The following is a 17,895-nucleotide window of genomic DNA, read 5'->3' as shown; positions in this document are numbered from 1 at the left end:
GGGAGCAGCTGCTTCTAATTTTGCTTCATGGGGAGGGAGGTGATGCTGAGAGCACCCCGCATTCTCTGCACATATTTTTCATCATTATAGGCAGAAATGCCAGAGTGGTGACAGATATTAATGCAGTTCACGCCGGGAGAAAATCTTCTTTCCATCAGACTCAATGTGCAGCAAGAGGGCAGTGCCATTTGCAACCCTAGGGAGGATATGTTTGAAAGGTGATGTGTTTTTTACTCAGGAAGTTTTATTCCAAGACAAAGTTCAGTTTGGAGAAAGGGCACCTGAAACCGTCCTGCTGGGGGCTGCGGGATCACTCCCCACCCACAGCCCGGACCTGAGCAAAGGTGCGTTTGCAGCAGTGCCCGGAATTAATTTGGATTTCGGTGTAACTCAAATTACCCTCTGCTGGCTCTGCAGTGGCTGCATGTCACCACAGGGATGTCATTGTCCTGGGTGTCGGTTTTTGTGACCTGGGGTCCCAGCCTGCCCCCAGCCCCGACCCGCGGTGATGCTGTGAGGTTTGCAGACTTACTCTGCAGAGGGCTGCACTTCCTCGCGCCCCTCAGCCTCCTTTTATTTGCTTATCCCACTAAATATTCATCAGTAACATTTAAGACAAAGGAAAGAGATAATTACAAGGGGAGAGTTTTTTTGCAGTATTAAAGGTTAACAGAATTCTTGGCATTTGTGCCTTGTCGATCTCCATGTAATTATGCTCATTTCCCAGAATTCAGAGGCGACTGTGCCTGTTAACGCTCAAAGATGGTACCCCGGGAATTAAATTTATGAGATCATTTCTCAAAATCTTCAGATTCAAACCAAGCATCTTGCTTAATGGCATGACTATTATTAATATTATTCTTGGATGCATAGCGCCGCGAGGGTCGGAGGACCGGTGACAAAACTCAAATTGATACAGGCAGACAGCAGCGTGCCCGGCTTTTGTTCCTGAGGAGCGCTCGAGTAATTTGGCAGCCTCGGTGCCTTGGGAAATGAGACTGAAGGTTGGCAGAAGACGGGCCCTGCAGAGGTGCAGGTGTTCAGGTTTGAGGTACATCTGAAGGAGCCCCTTCTTGGCTGTGGCTGGTCGGGAGTCGGAAAGCAAAGCTTGCATCTCACCAGCCTGTTTTTGAAGGCGTGTGATCCACGTCCAAAGCCAGCTGCGGGCAAGAGGCAAATCAATGTGTCCGGGAGAGTCTGATTTTCAAAGATAGCGAACACCTGGCAGTGGGCTGGGGTTTCACTGAGAGCCACTGAGCATGCTCGGTGGTTTCAAAAGAGGGATTTCAGGGGCTCTGCTCTGATTATCTGCTTTTGGTTGAACTTCATGGTCTTAATCAAGGTATCTATGCCCCTCCTGATACCTGCCCCACCTGCTTTGCACGGACCGAGCAGCTTTCTGGTAGGAAAGGGCTTAGCTGGTGAAAAAGAGATGAAGGAGGGGTGGATGTGGTGATGGGCCAGCGTCAGCCAGGGACATGCTTCCCCCGGGGTTTAGGGTGCGTGTGCCGATGTCCAGATGGGCTGGGGAAGGTTTGGCTTGGTATGTCTTGTTTAGGACCATCTTTGCTCCCCGGGAGAGGCCACAGCAGCTCTTAGAGCTGCTCTTCCAAAGCGTTATCCAACGCAGAGCTCATGAATGCCCCCAGACTGTGGGCAGAAGTTCGGGGGAGAGAAACTCATGTGTTTGCATTTAAGGGAGCCATGCTGGAGCTCCCAGATATCTGCGGTGGGACCCGAGGCACGGCTGGCTCTGCTCTTCAGCCTATTCAGGTTTTTTTTTTTTGCTCTTCCCATGCGCACTTATTCCTCTTAAAAGGCAGAGTGGATTGAGTTGTGGAGCACTGGGTTAATGTCATACGCTTATAAAATGCTATTAGATGGCTAATGGCATGGTTTTATCCCATGTCGTCAGCTGTGTCTGGCACCTGATTCATCCCAATCCAACTCTGCTGTGGAGGCAGAGCACGCGTATAGGATGCCTTTTGGGGCGTTAATATAGCAACATGACAACAATGCAACTAGAAACAGATTTATATAAAACCAATATTGATTTGTACCAAGAATCAATCCCTCCTCATAACTTCCACTGTGCCAGCGTGGCTCAGTATCTCCTCGACACTTTTTTTTAACTCCCTGTATAGATGTTTAATATTAAGGCTGCACGTATGGAGGTGTCACTTCATAAATACTCATGTTGTGTTGGCTGGGCTGTTGAAAAAGGTTGAAACTCTGAGAACTGGGGGAGAAAGGAGTAATCCCGAGGGAAAGGCCAGGCCTTGGGGACCGCTATGCATCCCTTCCTTCCCGAGCTCGTGTCCAAGCTGCGGCACCGCCTGGCCCATCCGTAATGTACATCAGAGCATCCTCAGGGATGCTGTCATATAGCTCTGCGTATGTAAGGGATGGCAGTGCTATGGGGTATTTTGGCAGCTAGTGATGGGGTCTTCCTCCTGGCCGTGCCACCTTCCTCTTCCTCAGGAGGCACTTCTGGGCTACCTCTTGAGGCGTTGTAGGGAGGTGAATCCTTTGCTGGCTTTGGCTTTGAACCGTGAAATCAGGGCAGGCTTTTGCAGCCTTTCACGGGGTGGCTGGTCCTGCAGCACAGCGAGCGCCAGGCGGTGCCGCTCAGCCAGGGGTGCCCTGGAAGGAGTTAACTCGTGCTTGAAAAAAATCCCCAGCCTCTGAGAACCGAGCGACAAACCCAAGCCCGGCAGTTTTTTAAAGGGCAAACAAAATGTTCCTTTTTACGGCGAGGCGCCTGGTGCAAAGTGCAGGCAGGGCAGGCAGCAGGGCGGCGGATATCGGCGTGGCTTTAGGGGAAGGCTCCCAAAAGCACACTTTATTCGAATTTAATAGGACGGTTACTGTAAGTTTGTATAAATGCCAGTTAAATATTAACGGCATCTTTAGCGGGGATTAATGGGGTCTCCTGCGTTGTTTTTAAAGACCGTGAAGAAGGTGCTGGTAGTCACTGCCTGCCTTCAGTGCAAGGGACGGAGGGCCGAGTGCCCGTGACGATGCTCTTTGCATTCAGAAAACTGGCCTAGAAACGTCCCCAGTCGGGCAATTTTTCCAGCTCGGCGCAGGAATGCCTTTGGGGCGAGAAGGGCTCGAAATGGCTCCAGCCAAGTAAGGCTCTCGATCATTGTTTCTTAATTGGGGCCACCGTTAACGAGGGGATAAATGAGTCAGCGTGGTGAGCTGAGCCAGAGCCCACGTCCTTTGTGTCTGTCGTGAATGGTTGTAGGCATTGAGGGCTCAGAGTTATTCAGGAAAAGCTCCTCCGGACTCGTGTGTCATTCACCTGACTGACGCCAAGAAAATTAAGCACTTCTTTGCAACTCTGGGCTTATTGGAGAATAATGTGGTATGTGATAGCACGAATGGGGTTATGAAATCATGTTTTCATTTTGAAGGAACGAGAATGGCTCGAGCATAAATTATGCTTCTGATCATATTTGGCAATTTCAGATTAAAAATAAATTTCCACTTTGGGGTTATAGATTGCCATCTATCAGCTTCCTGAAAAGGAAAAAAGGAATTAAAAGAAAAATCTGGCCGTACAAATTGCCTTGCTATGACCTACTTATTGAAAGTGATTTTTTTTTTTTTTCTCCCCAGGAATGGAGTCTTTCGGTGTGAGGAGATGTAGTATTGTATGTATATAAGTTTGCAGGCAGGTATATAGGCACGGGTTGTATGGGAGGATCTATCGGCCGTCCCTGCAAGCAGCTACATGCAAAACAGATGCTGGAATTCTGCTAGATATGTCTGAGAAAGCCAAAAAAAAAAAAAAAAAGCAGCAATCGTATTGTTTTACTTGATAGAGGAACCTTAACTGCAATTTTGCATCTGGTTATCAGCCTTCGGGACTGCTTGAATCTGCAGATTAGACGCTTAGGCTTGCTTTTGCGTAAAAAGCCTGAGATTGGGGCGGCGTTTGCTGGAAGGCTCCCGGGCCTCGCAGAAGGAGCCAGAAGGTCCCTCGCAGCCAGCTGTGGGAAATGCTGGCCCAGGCCAAACACTGCGGTTCTTCCCTGGGGGCATTTCTGGGGACCGATTTGCTTAAAATCTTAAAATGAAAGCCCCAGCTGGCTGGCAGGAAGGCCCACGTGAGCCAAGGACAGAAAGAAGATAACGGGAGTCGCTGTGAACTGGCATTGCCACCTTCTCGCAATTGCCACCAATCTCTTTCTAGAAAATTGAGTAAATATCTGCTGAAAATGGTTTTGCTTGGCTGACAAACTGCCGGGCTTGCGGTCGCTGCCCTCTGCTCTGCCTGCAAGACTCCCTCTCCCTGGCTATCGCCTCTCTGATTGCTCCAACAGAGATGCTCTTCTGCAAAGCAAACCCACAGGCTCTTGCTCCTTCTAACCCCTTCCCCGTCCCTGGTTTGGGCATCCTCCCTGCCAGCTGCCATCTCCCCAGGGGAAATCCTTCCCCCGCCTCCATCCGTGCCGCTGCTCCTCTTGCCACCGCAGTGCCGAGCGATGCCAGCCCTCGCTTCCCTGCCCGCGCTGCTCGTGCTACCCTGTTTGTGGTCTCTGCCAGGAGAGGGGGGCCTTTAGCCTTGCTGGAAAGAAGGAGGTTGAGGAAATAGATACGGAGATAAATATACACCTAGAGTGTGCCTGTGCTTTGCTCGTTGTGTTTGTCTCCTGCCTGTTGCTTGCAAGGGAGAAAAAAAACAAACCCGACTTTTATCTAAGTAGGAAGAAAGGGAAGAAGCTGAAAGCAAGAGGCTGTGTTTCGCACTCGGATAGGTGCTGCTTTGCAAGTGGCTTAGCCCATGTACGGCAGACTCTTCTTCTGCTGTGGTCAAAAACCAATGAAGGAAAAAAGACTCTCTCATCCCCAGAGGAAGCTACAAAGCTCTCTTTCTCTTGCTGCTGAACCTTCACAGCTGGACTCAGTTGCTGGCTCCTCTGCTGCTGGAGCAACTGAATTATTTAAAGGAATCTTGATTTCGTTTTCTCTTTGCTGTTTTCGTGCGTTGTGTTTATTGTCTATAGATATTTTTATAGTCTGAAGCAATTACAGCTGTCAGAAAAGAGACGAGCTGTGACAGGCTGATTTATATGGACATTGTATGTATGCAAGAGAGGCAGAGCTGGAGACGGGGAGATAGCCCAGGGATTCTGCTGGGCTTTAGTATGCAGGAGCCGGCGATATTGGATTTAAATTCCTTGGGATTTTCAACCAGTGCTGATGATCTCTTAACAGTGGGCCAAATTCAGCCCTCACAAGGGCTGAAGCTGCTCAGCAGCTCACGTTCTGCCCCAGCCTCGCACACTTTCAGCATAGGCAGGTGCTTTCTCTTGTGATTTAAGATGCTCCTGGCAATCTGGGCTGTGTTAAAAGGTTAACTGGCTGTGGTTATTGGAATCCCTTTGGTTTTGCTGACTCAGGAGATGGTCTCTGCCCATCCAAAGGAGCAGCCTCACAAAGAGAGCGGGCTCTTGCATGATGAGCCTGGCGATGGCTTGTAGGTCCTGCACGCAAGGGTGTCCCCCAGCAGCGAATAGGTAGCACGGCGGGGTCCCCATCCTGCCAGGGGTGCTTGGATGCTGCAGCAATGAGCAAAAGCAGTGTCTCTTTTTTGTCTTCGCTGACTTGTGCACACCCAGTGCAATGCCACAACCCTGTACGGGGAGTTCCAGGCTACCGCCCATGGTCTCGCTTTTTGCAGTTGGCTTTCAGAGACCCCTCCCATGTAATCTGTGGGCCCAAAGAGGGTCTGCTAAAGGCAGGCGTTTACCCCTCCCCTTCCAGACCGACCAGGAGAGGAGTGAACTGCGGAGATTAAACTCCTCCTGCCAAGAGCCGGGGAAAGCTGCTGTCTCCTCTGGGGAAAAGTAGGGCTCGAGGCAGCATGTCACACCAGTGCTAAATTCAAGGAGCAGAGCCTTCAGAAGAGGGAGAAGTAGAGTGACTTGCAAAGCAATCCCCTTCTCATATGACCTATCAGCACGCACAATAATAATAAAGCTTTATTTGATTGAGTGTTTCCTCTGCCCGGCACAGCTCATAATGTTTGGGAGATTAAATAGCACAGTTAGTGAATTAAGCAGTAGTTTACAGGGGATTCGGAGACTCCAGGGATTAGTAACGGGCTATGGATCCTTTCACATCTAGGTCACCAGTTGGAATCCAGCGCAGGTTGGCAGCGATTTCAGGGAAGAAGAAAAAAAATTGGTGCCGTGTAATAGCTGCAGAGCACACGGTGGGGAATGGAGGGAGGGAGGACTTTGGATAAGGTCCCGTGTCGCGGAGAAGTCACTGGGGACGGCGGGTGGAGGAGGCCTGGTTTCCCCTAATGCTGGGCTGCCGTGGCTCTGGGGGGGGGCTTCCAGGGGCGCAGCGCCCCGAAAGCTGTGGCTTGGCTGCTCGCTCAGCGTTTGCTCGGTGGCTCCAGGACTTCGTGCTCTGAGGATGGCTCCCTGGCACCTTTTACCAGCATGAAACTGTGCCTGGAAATATTAATGTGTTTAGCCGCTAGCGGAGGAAAGGAGGAATTACTAGGCATAAGCAAATGTGATATTTGTTAAATTATGAGCTGATAAAAAAGTACGCGGGGACCGTGCTCACGTCTGGGGTGGAATTTGCCACTTAAGCTCATGCTGTGCGTCTGCGAGGCTCAGAGGACCAGGAGGGCACACTCCTGCCTCTCCTCGTCACCACCTGCCTTCTTGGGGGGGGGGGGGATGGGAATTGTCCCGTGCCTCAGTTTCCCCTCCTGCGTAGTGGCTTTGCCACTGGGGAAGGGGATGGTGCAGAGGTAGAGGAGGGCAAATGTTAGAGGTAGTCCGGTGCTGGCTGCTGGGTGCAGGTAAGCATGCCGGGGAAGCGAGGGGAAAGAGGGGGGGTCCTGACATACCGTCCCCCGAGGAGCGCGGTGCAGCAGGGGTTAAAGGCTGGCGTGTGAAGTGTGCGCCGCCGTTCCGCTCCCCACTGGTGGGTGTGCGGTGGGTGTTGCGGGGTGCTCCGGTGCGTGCGGGTGTGCGGGAGCCAAAGTGCCGGTCAGTGATGGAGCCGCTGCCATGACAACCCCGGGAAGTCATCCTGCGCGCCGCCCAGGGATGCTGCCGGCCAGCCGCGCCGGCGGGGCTGGGATGCTGCTGCCGCCGCCTCGCCCGCTTCCCCGCGCCCTGTTCTCCCTCCGCTGAGGGCAGCTGGGGGCTCCGGCACCCCGCGATCCTGACATCCCCGCGTTCTGCATCCCGCCGCCCTGACATCCCTCCCACCCGACATCCCGCCATCCTGCATCCCGCCTGGACCAGCCTGCCTTCGGGACCCGGCAGCAGGGCTGGAGGAGAGGAACTGCCGGGCATCTCGGACGCCTTTGCCCGCTGTGCCTTTTTGCATCTGGACCCGTTTGCTAGCTTGCTCCGGGGGTGGTTTTTTGTTTTTTCCTGGTTTTTGGACTGCCCTCGCTCCGCGCTGCGGAGGGGAGCTGCCAACTCGGGACAAGTGTGCGGGGCGGGAGCGGGGCGCAGCCGGGCGGCTCCCCCGGTGCCTCCTCGCCCAAGTGAGCCTCGGACTGCTTCCCGGGAAGAGCCGGCTCGCCCAGCGTCCAGCACCTTTGCCACTTCTCCTCCTCCTCTTCCTCCTCCCCCCCGGCCCTCCCGTCCTCCTCCCTCACCCAAGGATACTGGGGACTCCCTCCGGATGCCGCTCGGCAGGCTCAGTGCTCGCAGGCTGCCTTGCCGGGGGCTCTCCTGATCTCCGTGGAGCTCCGCATCGCTCGCCCCGGTGGTTTTGCTCCCCCCCGTCCCCCCACACACGCACCCCCTCCCTCCTCCCCCCCCCTCCCCAGTCCCCCTTTTCGCTCCCGGTGGCCTTGTCGGGTGTGTTTTTTGCCTGTTGGAAAAGTCCCTGCTGCCCAGGATGGGGGTCGGTGGGTGCTTAGCCCTGCCCTGGAGGTGCCTAGTCGTCCTCTGTCTCAGGCTGCTCTTCCTTGTGCCCGCAGGAGTGCCCGTGCGCAGCGGAGATGCCACCTTCCCCAAAGCTATGGACAACGTGACTGTGCGGCAAGGGGAGAGCGCCACGCTCAGGTAGGAGCAGCTGGATTTCTGCCTTGGGGGGCACGGGGGGGTCCCGCTGCGTGGGGAGGGCAGCCGGTGCCTTTGGGGACGTGACTCAGTTTCCCCAAGGGGGCTGCATCATGTCGACCGGTGGTGCAGGACGGGCGCCGGGCAGCAAGCGAGAGGGAGATGTGGGTGCCAGGGGACCGGGCTTTGGCTCAGCCCCCCTAGTCACCGCTGGGAAAGTTACTGGGGGATGTAAAAAGGGGAGTGCAATTCCCTCTTGGCCCCCTGCCCTGCACCGGTGTGAGGCACGGGCACGGCTCCTGCTGTCGGTAGTCATGGCTCAGGCAATTTGGCTGCGTTTGGTGGGGGTAAACATCGCTCTGCTCCTGGGGTGCGGTGCCGGGGGTGCCTTCGTGCCTGTCAGACCAGCCTGGGGAAAGGGGGAGCTGTCGACCGCCCAGTGGTGTTTTGTGCCTCTTCCCCATGCCCAGATCTGCTGGGATGAGGGGGGTGCAGGATGGGGGCTGGCTCCGGGTGGTGGATGTTGCCCTCCTTAAAAATCCCCTTGCTGGGAAGGCAGGGGGTTGGTGCTACCTGCCAGCGTTAACTCTTTGGGGTGGGGGGAAATGTGGAGCTGGGCGTTGCACCGGGGTCCTGTCACCTGCAGCAGCAATCTGGGGGGTGCAGGGGCTGCCAAGAAAACCATAATTTTGCTCGGCATAACTTCTGGGACATCTTATGCATCCCTGTCCTCGCGGCAGATGGGTGCAGTCATCCCAGAAGAGATCCTGGTGAGGACGTTTGATAGGGACATTAAAAATAAAAAGCCAGGTTTTAATTGCAGCGCTGGGAAGCCGCGCTTGCAACTCCGGTGTGCTGGGGAGTGACTTTCCTCCGCCGGCGCGTTGCATAGGTGACTCGAACATCTGCGGGGCCAGCTGGGTGTGTGCGGTGAAAGCCGCACTCCTGCTTTACGCCAGCGAGTGGAGCAGGGCCAAGCCAGGGCAAAAAATAAAAAAACATACCTAAGGAGGAATTTCAGCCAGGTCTTTTCTCCAAGCACTGGGAAGACTTAAACTATGGCTTGGTTTGGCCCCCTGGAAACGTGAATCCCCTCCCCGTGTCTTTCCTGCAACTCAGCTGTTTGCAGCCGAGCATCTTTCCCCCCGCCTCCCCAGCCCTTGCACGTTCCCAGGAGGAAGGGAGGGAGCTGTGTTGTGGCGGTCCCTCTGGATTTGTCTTGCGTCATGGCACGACTGGGCAAAGAGGCTTGAAAATAGGTGGCCGGGGGTGGAGGATGGGGTGTCTTGCTTAAGAATTTGCCCCACTGAGCTGGGCTGAAAAGAAAAAGTAGAGCTTTTCCTCTCCTGAATTGCTGGGCTCTCCCAAGCACCAAAAATCCTACAGATCTTCCCCGGTGGGGGAGGGTGGGTATCAAACAGGGAGGGGTTTGGGTTACTGGAGGTCTGGGCAGCAAAATACACAGGAGAGTGGCAGCAGCAGGGTGGTACGGGCACGGGTGCTGTGCAAACTTACTGGAAGGAGGTAAATTGCTCCAGCTGTAGTGGGGGCCTGCAAAAGGTTTCTGGCACAGGGTTTGCAGCACAGACCATGCCGGTGGTGTGCCCCAGCACCGGCTGCTCACCCCGTGTCGTGGAGAACAAAGGGACGCTGGGGTGAGTCAGCAGGAGGGATGCTTTTCTTCTGTCCGTGAGGCCTGGTGGGAAGAGGGACAGATCCTGCCCTTGGGAGGTGGCCCTGGAGAGGGAGGGCAGCGGCCTGTCATTGCCCCAGAGCTGCCGTACGCATCCCAGTGCAGCTGGGGAGCCTGTCTGGTGGCAAGGGGTGTCCGTGTCCCTGTACAGGCAGCTGGCCCATACTAGCGTGCCCCAGGAGACGGGCACATGGGCTTTGTGGTATGCAAACTGTGGCGATGATATTCCTGCTGTGCCAGTGATATTCCTGCTGTCCCGCCCCTGGAGTGGGCATTGCTCTTGGAATTAATGGCTCGCTGCTGCTGCTGCCAGCCCAGTGCGCTGGTTTGGTAGCCAGAGAGGTGGAGGACTGTGTTTTGCACTGGCATTTTGGGGCATTTTCTTTCTGGTTTGAGGTGGGAGCGGTTAGTCCGGCAGGCAGCGGTACACTGCTGCATCCCGCAGTAGGTCCCGGTCCCTGCAGCCATGCTGCACTGTGGCAGGAGCCGAGAGGAGAGCACGTGAAAAACCACACATTTCCAGAGAAGGAAATCAAGGAAGCGTGAATCTTCCTGCCTGCTCCCCTCCTAGCCCCAGCCCGGCTCCTGGCATAGCCATCGATCTGTTGTGGAGGAGTTAACTTGTTCAGAATAGCAATGCCGCTCAGAAAGGCTTCGGCGGACCCCGCCGCTGCTCCCGGCCACCTCCTGCCCAGCACACAGGCAGCAGCCCTGCCCTCTCCCCGGCCCTGCCAGGGTGGCAGTCAGGGAAGGGTACACGGGAAGGGAAAGTATAGGGTCCCCTCTTTTCCTATGCGTTTCCATGTGGGATGAGAGGACGGTGAGTCGCAGCCAAGGATTTGGAAGGATGGAGATGTTTCTAGAGGTCTCTTCTTTTTCACTGCTGACAAAAGGGAGAGCAAGCTAAGAACTTAGCAGCAGAAGTTGCTGCTTCTCTGAAGTGCTCGGGAAGTCCTGTCCCCCCGAGGGAGAGGGCTTGGCTGTTGGAAATAGGTTATTTTATCTGGGGTGGCGGGGCGCCGAGAACCCCAAGCTGCTGTCGAGCAGCGGCGCCCTGCCAAGGAGGCTCTTTTCAGCTCCATCCCCGCCACCCCTCTGAGCAGAGCTAATTCAGCACTGGAGAAAGACGCTGGATTGACGGCCGCGAGGAGACTCCCCCATTGTAAAGGGCGCAGGCTTTGCTCCGTGCAAACCCAGCTACCGTAAATCTACTGTTAGGAGTCAGTTTAGGATCAGAGTCGCCAGAGATGCTCAGATATTTCTTTCTGTCTCGTGACGTCTGTTGGAGGGCTACAGTCACGTGTCTTGCTTTGGTAACAGCACTTTAGATCACTGTATTAAATTTAAATCTAGGGTTAGACCATGGGATAGAGCTACCGTCTGGGATAGGAGGGGCAGATTTTACTCCTGGAGGCAGCAAAACCTGCAGGAATAGGAAAAGGGTTTGTGGGCGTTGGGTCCAACAGCTTGGTGTTTTTATTGGTGCACGCTTTAGTCCCTGAGCTGGGGCTGCTCCTGCTCTTGGGGTTGTACCAAGGGCTCGCGTGTGTGACAAGCTGGGTCGGAGCTGTCTTTCTTGCTGGCTCTTGCAAGTCCACATCGTGAGGATGAGGCTGGTCTGCATCCCCTCCCACCACGTGCGGACAGCATCTGCCCTCACCAGCAGCGAGTGCTTCGTGCTGGAGAAGACCTGTGCTGAACTTTCATCCAGCATTTGAACCACATCCAGGCGTTGCTGAGACCTTTGGAGCCGTTCTCTCGGCCCCAAAACAAATGGCTTGATTATAATTTCACTTTAATTGGCATCAGTCAGCGCTTTCCACGGCGAGGCTCTGACGATCCCATCAGCATGCCCAGGCACTCGCGTGGTATCCCCCCGAATTCGCCGGTGCCCCAGGCAGATGGCGTGCAGATCTGGCTGTAGGACGAGGGCCACTTCTCTGTACGTTTCCTCTGGTTTTCTTGGCAGGGTGATGCAATTCTGTTCGTTGTTCCCCCTTTCATTCTAACACTAAAATTCAGATCTGAGTTTAATATGAGTCAAATCTTTGTTTTTAACCCTGATATTTCCTGTGGTTTTCACTTGGGCTTTGAAAAGGGCCATGCTCTTTGCCGCTAAGCTCTACCATGGTTTACCTAAGCCTGTTTTGCAAATTTATTTTGCCCCTGTTGTGCTCTTGAAATAATTTTGGAGAAATAATAATTTGGCTGCGAAACAAAACAAAATTAAGCGTGTTTGTTTGACAGATGCAAACAGAAAGTGCTTGTTTGCTAAGCAGCAAAGAATCTTTCTCAGAAATGGTTTTGCTGCAAATCTTTGCTGCCTCTTTATCCACGGGAATTTGCCTTTTCATGTTGTTATGGTGTAATATGAAAAATAGGGCCGGTCGCTGATGGATAGCAGCGTGGTGTGTTCCGGCATGCTGCGTTCCCTTGGGTCCTGGGGGATGCTGTGCGTCTCCCCGCTATTCCGTGGCAGGGCTGCTTCTGCCGGGACTTGAGCGATGGCTATTCTCAGCTGAGGTTTTTGGGCAGCTGCCTTTGTGGTTTGCCCTCGATGAGTGCAGAAAGCCTGCCACGGGGCAGGGGAACCCACTCCGGGCTCTCTGTCCCTGACAAAGTGGCGCTCGCCATCACCGTAGCCTTGGGGCTGAGCGATGCGGGGCTCGCAGGGCACTCTCGGCACCCGGCTGGGCTCCTGGTGTGAATAAAGAAAGCAAGACAGGGCAGAAGCTGTTCATGAAAGGGTCCAGCCGTGATTGCTAAGGCTTGTTTGGAAGCTGCACAGCTCTGTGTCTGTTTTGCTCGAGGCTCCCCACTCCCACCACACCCTTCACGGGTGGTAGGAGCCGCGATAACCCCAGCGAGGGGCATGGCTTCTCCAGCCCTTTCCCACATGCTGTCAACCCCACGGACGCCCTGAGTCATGCGCTGCTCATCGCAGACGTCCCATCTCCTGCCCTGCTTGCCCAACACACCCCATCCTTGCACAACTGCCAAGCTCCTTATTACCGAATTGGCACGCATCTCCCTCCCCAGGGCTCAGGCCTGTGGCAAGCTGCTCCCGTGAAATACTCACCCCGTTCTGACGGCCTCCGAGCTCAGTACCTGGTATTTTTTGTCCTGCTACAATTATTTATTTCAGAGCCTCAGCCAGCAGAGAGCGAAGCTCCTGTTTTTTTCCCTGTCCACTTCCCAAGCCCAGACCAGGGGGACATAGCCTGGAGTCCAAGGTGTAATTCCTTTGCTGTCGTTGGTTACTGAGCGCATGGGCTTGGTTGGGACCAGCCCCAGCAGTCCCGCAGGCCTGGGGTGAGGATGGAGACTCATACACTAACAACCAAGGTTTATCCTCCTGACTCCAGCACGCTCCCCTTCTCCTTCAAACCTCTCTCCTTTTTGTTCCTGAGGGTTAGGGCATAAATGCAGGGCTGTGGTGACCCCTCTTGTATTAAGGTGAAGGAAGGGGAGAGCATGTTTTTCTGTACCTGTGCCCTTACTCAGGAAATCAGTGGAAATATGAGCAGTTCTGAGGATTAGGACTTGAGTTTCTGTTCCCGTCGGTGGCACTTCACTCCTGCCCCTCTCCTCCTCCCATGACTGCTGGGTCTTCCTTTCTGGCCAGGATTTCGTTTCCATGTTCCTGGAGATCCTCCATCAGAGGGGCTGCAGAAGCCCCGAGCGGTGCCCACGTGCGATGCTCGCGGCTGTTTGTAGCTTGCGAGTCGATTGCTTTGCTTGCGATGGCATGTTTTTGAAAGAGGAGTTTATTGCTAAAGTGACATGTCAGCAAATCTTCGCCACCTCTCTCCCATCTCGGAGATGGAATCAGCTTAAAGTGGGGAAAAAAATTGTCATATGCATGGATTTTTTTTTTTCCCTGAGTGCAATTTCCATCTGAGATGAGACAAGCTCCTGATTGCTGTGCCAGAGGAGGGTTTCCCTTTATAGCTCTCCCAGTAGGGCTGCTGCCTTTAGTTCACTGGAGCTGTCTGGGCTGGGGTCTCCTAGGGGATAAGCGTGCCTTTCTGGAGTTGTCATCTCCATCATAGGGTTAAGCATCTCCGATCTACCAGCTCTGGAAGGATTTAAGTCCAACAGACTTGTATCCTGCTCCTCTGGGATGGGAAGGGCTGATGAGGAGGAAGAAAGATGAGGAAGAAGGGAGGTCAGAGCAGCCTTGCATGTGACTGCTGGTCAGTGAAGAGTTGCTGGGGTGGCTAAGCTGGGGTTATGAAATGGAGGTTCAGTTCTTAGCCCTGCTATCGGCTCCTTATGTGATGTTAGGTGCCCTCCTAGGTCCTATAAATGTGTATATTCGTGTGCGGCAATTGCAACGCTTCCTTTCTCTAGCTCCGTGAGTCATCTGCTTGCGTTGCAGTCTTTTTGCAGCAGGATGTATCCCTCTGTAAGGAAAACGCAAAGAGTGTCCTACTGGAGGGCACCACGGATGTCCACTAGCGTCCTGCCCTTGCTTGGAGTTTAAAGGGGCTACCGTGAGCATTTTCCACTTGGAGGTGCCAGGGAATTGTCATGGCAGGGGTATATGGTGTAGGGTTGTGGTACTGCAGGGCTGCTTGGTGGCTGGATGACCATTAGGTAGGAGCTGAAGCAAAATCAGGGGTTGGGGCCAGCGAAAGCAGTGCCATCCCCAACTGTGGGACTACCCATAGCCCCAAACTCTGCTGAGAAGATGCTCTCATCATGACTGTGAGCTAATCTAAGCCTCGACGCTTGTGGGTGACAGTCCAAGAGGTGACAACCGGCCTCACGTCTCGCTTCCTCATCTCTTGGCCACCCTGATGTGCCGTCCCTGTGCTGCCTCACTCCACCTTGGCCCAGTCCTTTGCAGCAACGAGCACGCCGCTTCTTGGCACTGCATATTGTGAACTGGCAGCTCCATGCGTGTGTTAGCAAGAGGTGGGCTGGGGATGTGGGTCTTCTCCAGCTTGCCTAAATCATTGTCTGTTCTGTTGGCTTCACTGGAGTTACTCCAACTTACGCTGTTGGAAAAATGCTCCTCTTTGTCTAGCAGAGTTGTTCTTTCCTCCTCCCAGACCTACCCAAACCTGCCAGTCTGTGCTCAGACACCCTTATTTTCCTTTAGGAGAAAAAGGGAAAATCAGGAAGGAACTAATCTACAACCGTATCAGTGGGAGAACGGGCTAATAGAAATTGTAATGAGACTACAGAGCCAAACAAACAAGCAAATGGGAAAATGCAATTCCACCAATGCAATAGAGAGATTTATGCCGACAAAGGGGCTGATCCAGTGCTCATTAATGTCACCACAAGTCGTTATCCTAACTGTAATGGACTGTGGATCAGGTTGGAAGATGGCGTTTTAGTCTTGCTACAATATGCAAACTGTTAACGGGTTGTGCGTGGAATAGCAATGCAGAAGAAGCCCTCTCCTACCAGAAAGAGTTTGCTCGTCGTTGCATGCGGCGCCCTTGCAAAGCAAATGGGAAATACCTTCTGCTCTCCTTAGGTTTAATTTTCGGAGGTGCAAGGCTGTGAAGGAGTCAAGTCTGAGACTCGGGCTTAGCCGTCTGGATGCTGCAGCATCTGCTGAAATGCCAAACGTGTCTTAATCATTAGTATATTAAAAAATCTTGCTTTAAATAAGGATTCTTCAGCTGGCGGTGAGTGGTGTTGGCTCTCACCACCAGCAGTCATGCTGGGAAGCAGTCATTAGCTTATACGCAAAGTGAAGAGGCAGAAGAGCAGATGGGTGGGTACGGAAAGGCTGAAGGCAAACTTGGCTTTGCAGCTGGATTCTCCCCTGGAAAAGCCAGTGTCAGTGAGATGGAGACAAGGTCTGGAGAGCTGAGCCTGGTCTGAAGGTGGGGACACCTTTGGGGAGAGTGCTGAATAGGAAAGGACACCAAGGGTCAAACAGGAGATGTGCGAGTCCAGCTCTGCATGTCAATGAGGACAGAGTAAATAAGGAATAAAACCACCTTCCAACATGAGCAGCTGGTGAAATATCACAGGTTGTTTTTTTTTTTTTTCCCAGAGATCGGAGATTTTGACCGGCTCTGCGCCTGCAACCATAAATGGCTCTGACACCTGCGTCTGTTTTATCAGACACATGCAGAGCCCCGGACACGATCCAAACATTCATTACTTTGGATTTTTGAGTCTGATTTGGGTTTTTTTTCCTTTTTTTTTTTTTTTTTTTTTTTTATCTTCCCTCCATGGTAGAATCATTATTTTCCCAGCTTCACATCCTCTGCCCGGCAAAACCACTGTGTTTTTCAGACTTACGGTTCTTACACATCTCTAATAAGAAGCATGATAGAAAGCTGTCAAGAAAACCAAATTCTCAAAGGTATGAAAGAAGAGCAGGGCAGCTCCAGGTTCAGAGCTGCTTCCGAATCTCAGGGTGGTTTGGACCTGCAGATAGGCCAAGCACTAATATCTGAGGGTATATTTGGGTTCTTACCCTTAAGTCCTCCAAATTCAGTGAATTATAGCTGTAGGGTTTATTCCAGGATAATCTTTATTATCTTACATCCCTGTTCTTCTCTTATAGTCCAGTGGAAAGCTTTTGAGGAGTTCAAAGGAAGAGTGACCTAGGTGAAAACTTGAGTATTTTGCAAGTCTCTAAAGGTTTGGTGCTTTTCTTGCAATGCAGTTCAGCGGGAGCTAGGCGAGCACCTGCTTCTCATACTTTCATTCAAAAATTTCAGGCTTGTACTATCCGTTACATAAGAAACTAATATTTTTTATTATTTCTGAAACAGGCCTTTTTACTAAACGATCTGTTTCTTTCTTGCGTACCTTGACTGGAAAATATTTACCTCAGAATTTCCTTATGGGAAAAGGGCAGGTTTGGGTTTGGTTGGAAAAATAGTATTTCTTTCTTTTAATCTGAGTTTATGAGTTCATTGAAGCATCTTGTCAAATTTTACAGGAAACGCTCTGATTAAGCTAAAGCGAGATTTTGGGTTTAAAAGCGTCTTATAGGAAATAGCGTGATTTTGATTTCACTCAGTCTCAGAAGGGAGGGATTTCTGGATGCACAGAGTCTCCCTTTAGCTGAAAAAAAAGATCTTTCCATGCTCGTCTCTGAACCGCTTTACATTTTGGAGTCAATTTTTCCGTCATACTTCATCCCTCCTATTTCATCCTTCTAGTTGGAGGAGCTGTTCTGCTTTGAATCGAACAAAGTTGATGTTGAATATATGTTTTCCGAGGCCGCATTTCAGGCTGGCCAACGCATGTCATGACCCTGTTTGCTCAGCAAACTTGCACAGTGTGAGAGTCAGGGCAAAACGCGGCAGCGCTGGGAGGGAGCGGTTTGGAGGTGCTCTGATGGTGTGTGTGTTAAGTGATGTGATTTAGTCCTCTACAAACACGAGGATCAGGAGGTATCCATTAGCCTTGACTTGTGTACTCGTGAAACTAAAGGAAGCTTCTTCCCTCTCTAGGTGCTTATACCCTGTGGCAGGGTAGGACACGGTCAGAAGGAAGGTCAAAATCCTGTCTTGGGTTGTTATTGCTTAGTCATGGAGGTGGTTGGTTGAGGGAGATGCCTTCACTGGTGCATGTCAGCTGGGTCTCCTAAATTTTTCTGGTTGTCCTTGGCTCGCGGAGGACAGCAGCTGCAATTTCCTTGCTGGTTTCAAGCCAGCAGCTTGCAGACATTGTTTAGAGAGACATGTGGCCCTTCACCTCAGATACCTCTGTGTGTCTGAAACCAGCACGCCAGACGTTTTTGGCCATTCAGAGGTCCACTTGGTGTGACCTCCATCCATTCAAGTGGCACTGCCCTAAGTTGTCTCAACAGACGGCCAAGGCCTGAAGAGAACACAGGGTGATAAATACCCTCTTGGTCCTTCTAGAAAAGACTGAAGGCTTGATGGCAGTGCATTGGGTAGGAGAAACTTCACCCACCCTGCTGGGGCCGACCCTCCAGGGCTGGTGGGTGTTGCAGCACGAGCCGCTTGCAGGGGCAGTGGGAAGGGAAGGTGCAGAGCGATGTCCTGAGCACGAGGGGTTTGCAGCCCGCGGTGGAGAGGGAGGCTGAAACCCCGCAGGGTGCAGAGAGGCACCGCGGGGCTGCCGAATTAGTGCGATGGGGAGATGTCAGCTCTTCCTCTCAGCTTCCCTTTGCAGTGCCAACTGTCAGTAATTTAACTA

At 52.8% G+C, this 17,895-nt stretch overlaps 1 protein-coding gene across 5 annotated transcripts in view; it reads left to right on the top strand.

Moving 5' to 3' along the window:
* LOC142067489 (protein CEPU-1) overlaps positions 1–17,895 on the top strand; it is a 353,823-nt gene that overhangs the window by 203,375 nt on the left and 132,553 nt on the right. For 2 of the 5 annotated variants that reach the window (XM_075116134.1, XM_075116137.1), the window contains exon 2: positions 7,973–8,057. In XM_075116134.1, coding sequence (XP_074972235.1) covers positions 7,973–8,057 — 85 coding nt within the window. Of the gene's footprint in view, positions 1–7,674; positions 7,756–7,802; positions 8,058–17,895 lie in introns of those variants that run through there. The other 3 variants (XM_075116135.1, XM_075116133.1, XM_075116138.1) reach the window with 2 other exon arrangements.

The sequence above is a fragment of the Phalacrocorax aristotelis genome, chromosome 22 (genome assembly GCF_949628215.1).
Source record: "Phalacrocorax aristotelis chromosome 22, bGulAri2.1, whole genome shotgun sequence".
Classification (NCBI taxonomy): Eukaryota; Metazoa; Chordata; class Aves; order Suliformes; family Phalacrocoracidae; genus Phalacrocorax; species Phalacrocorax aristotelis.
The sequence above is the reverse complement of the archived record's forward strand: the minus strand, read 5'-3'. Positions and strand labels throughout refer to the sequence as shown.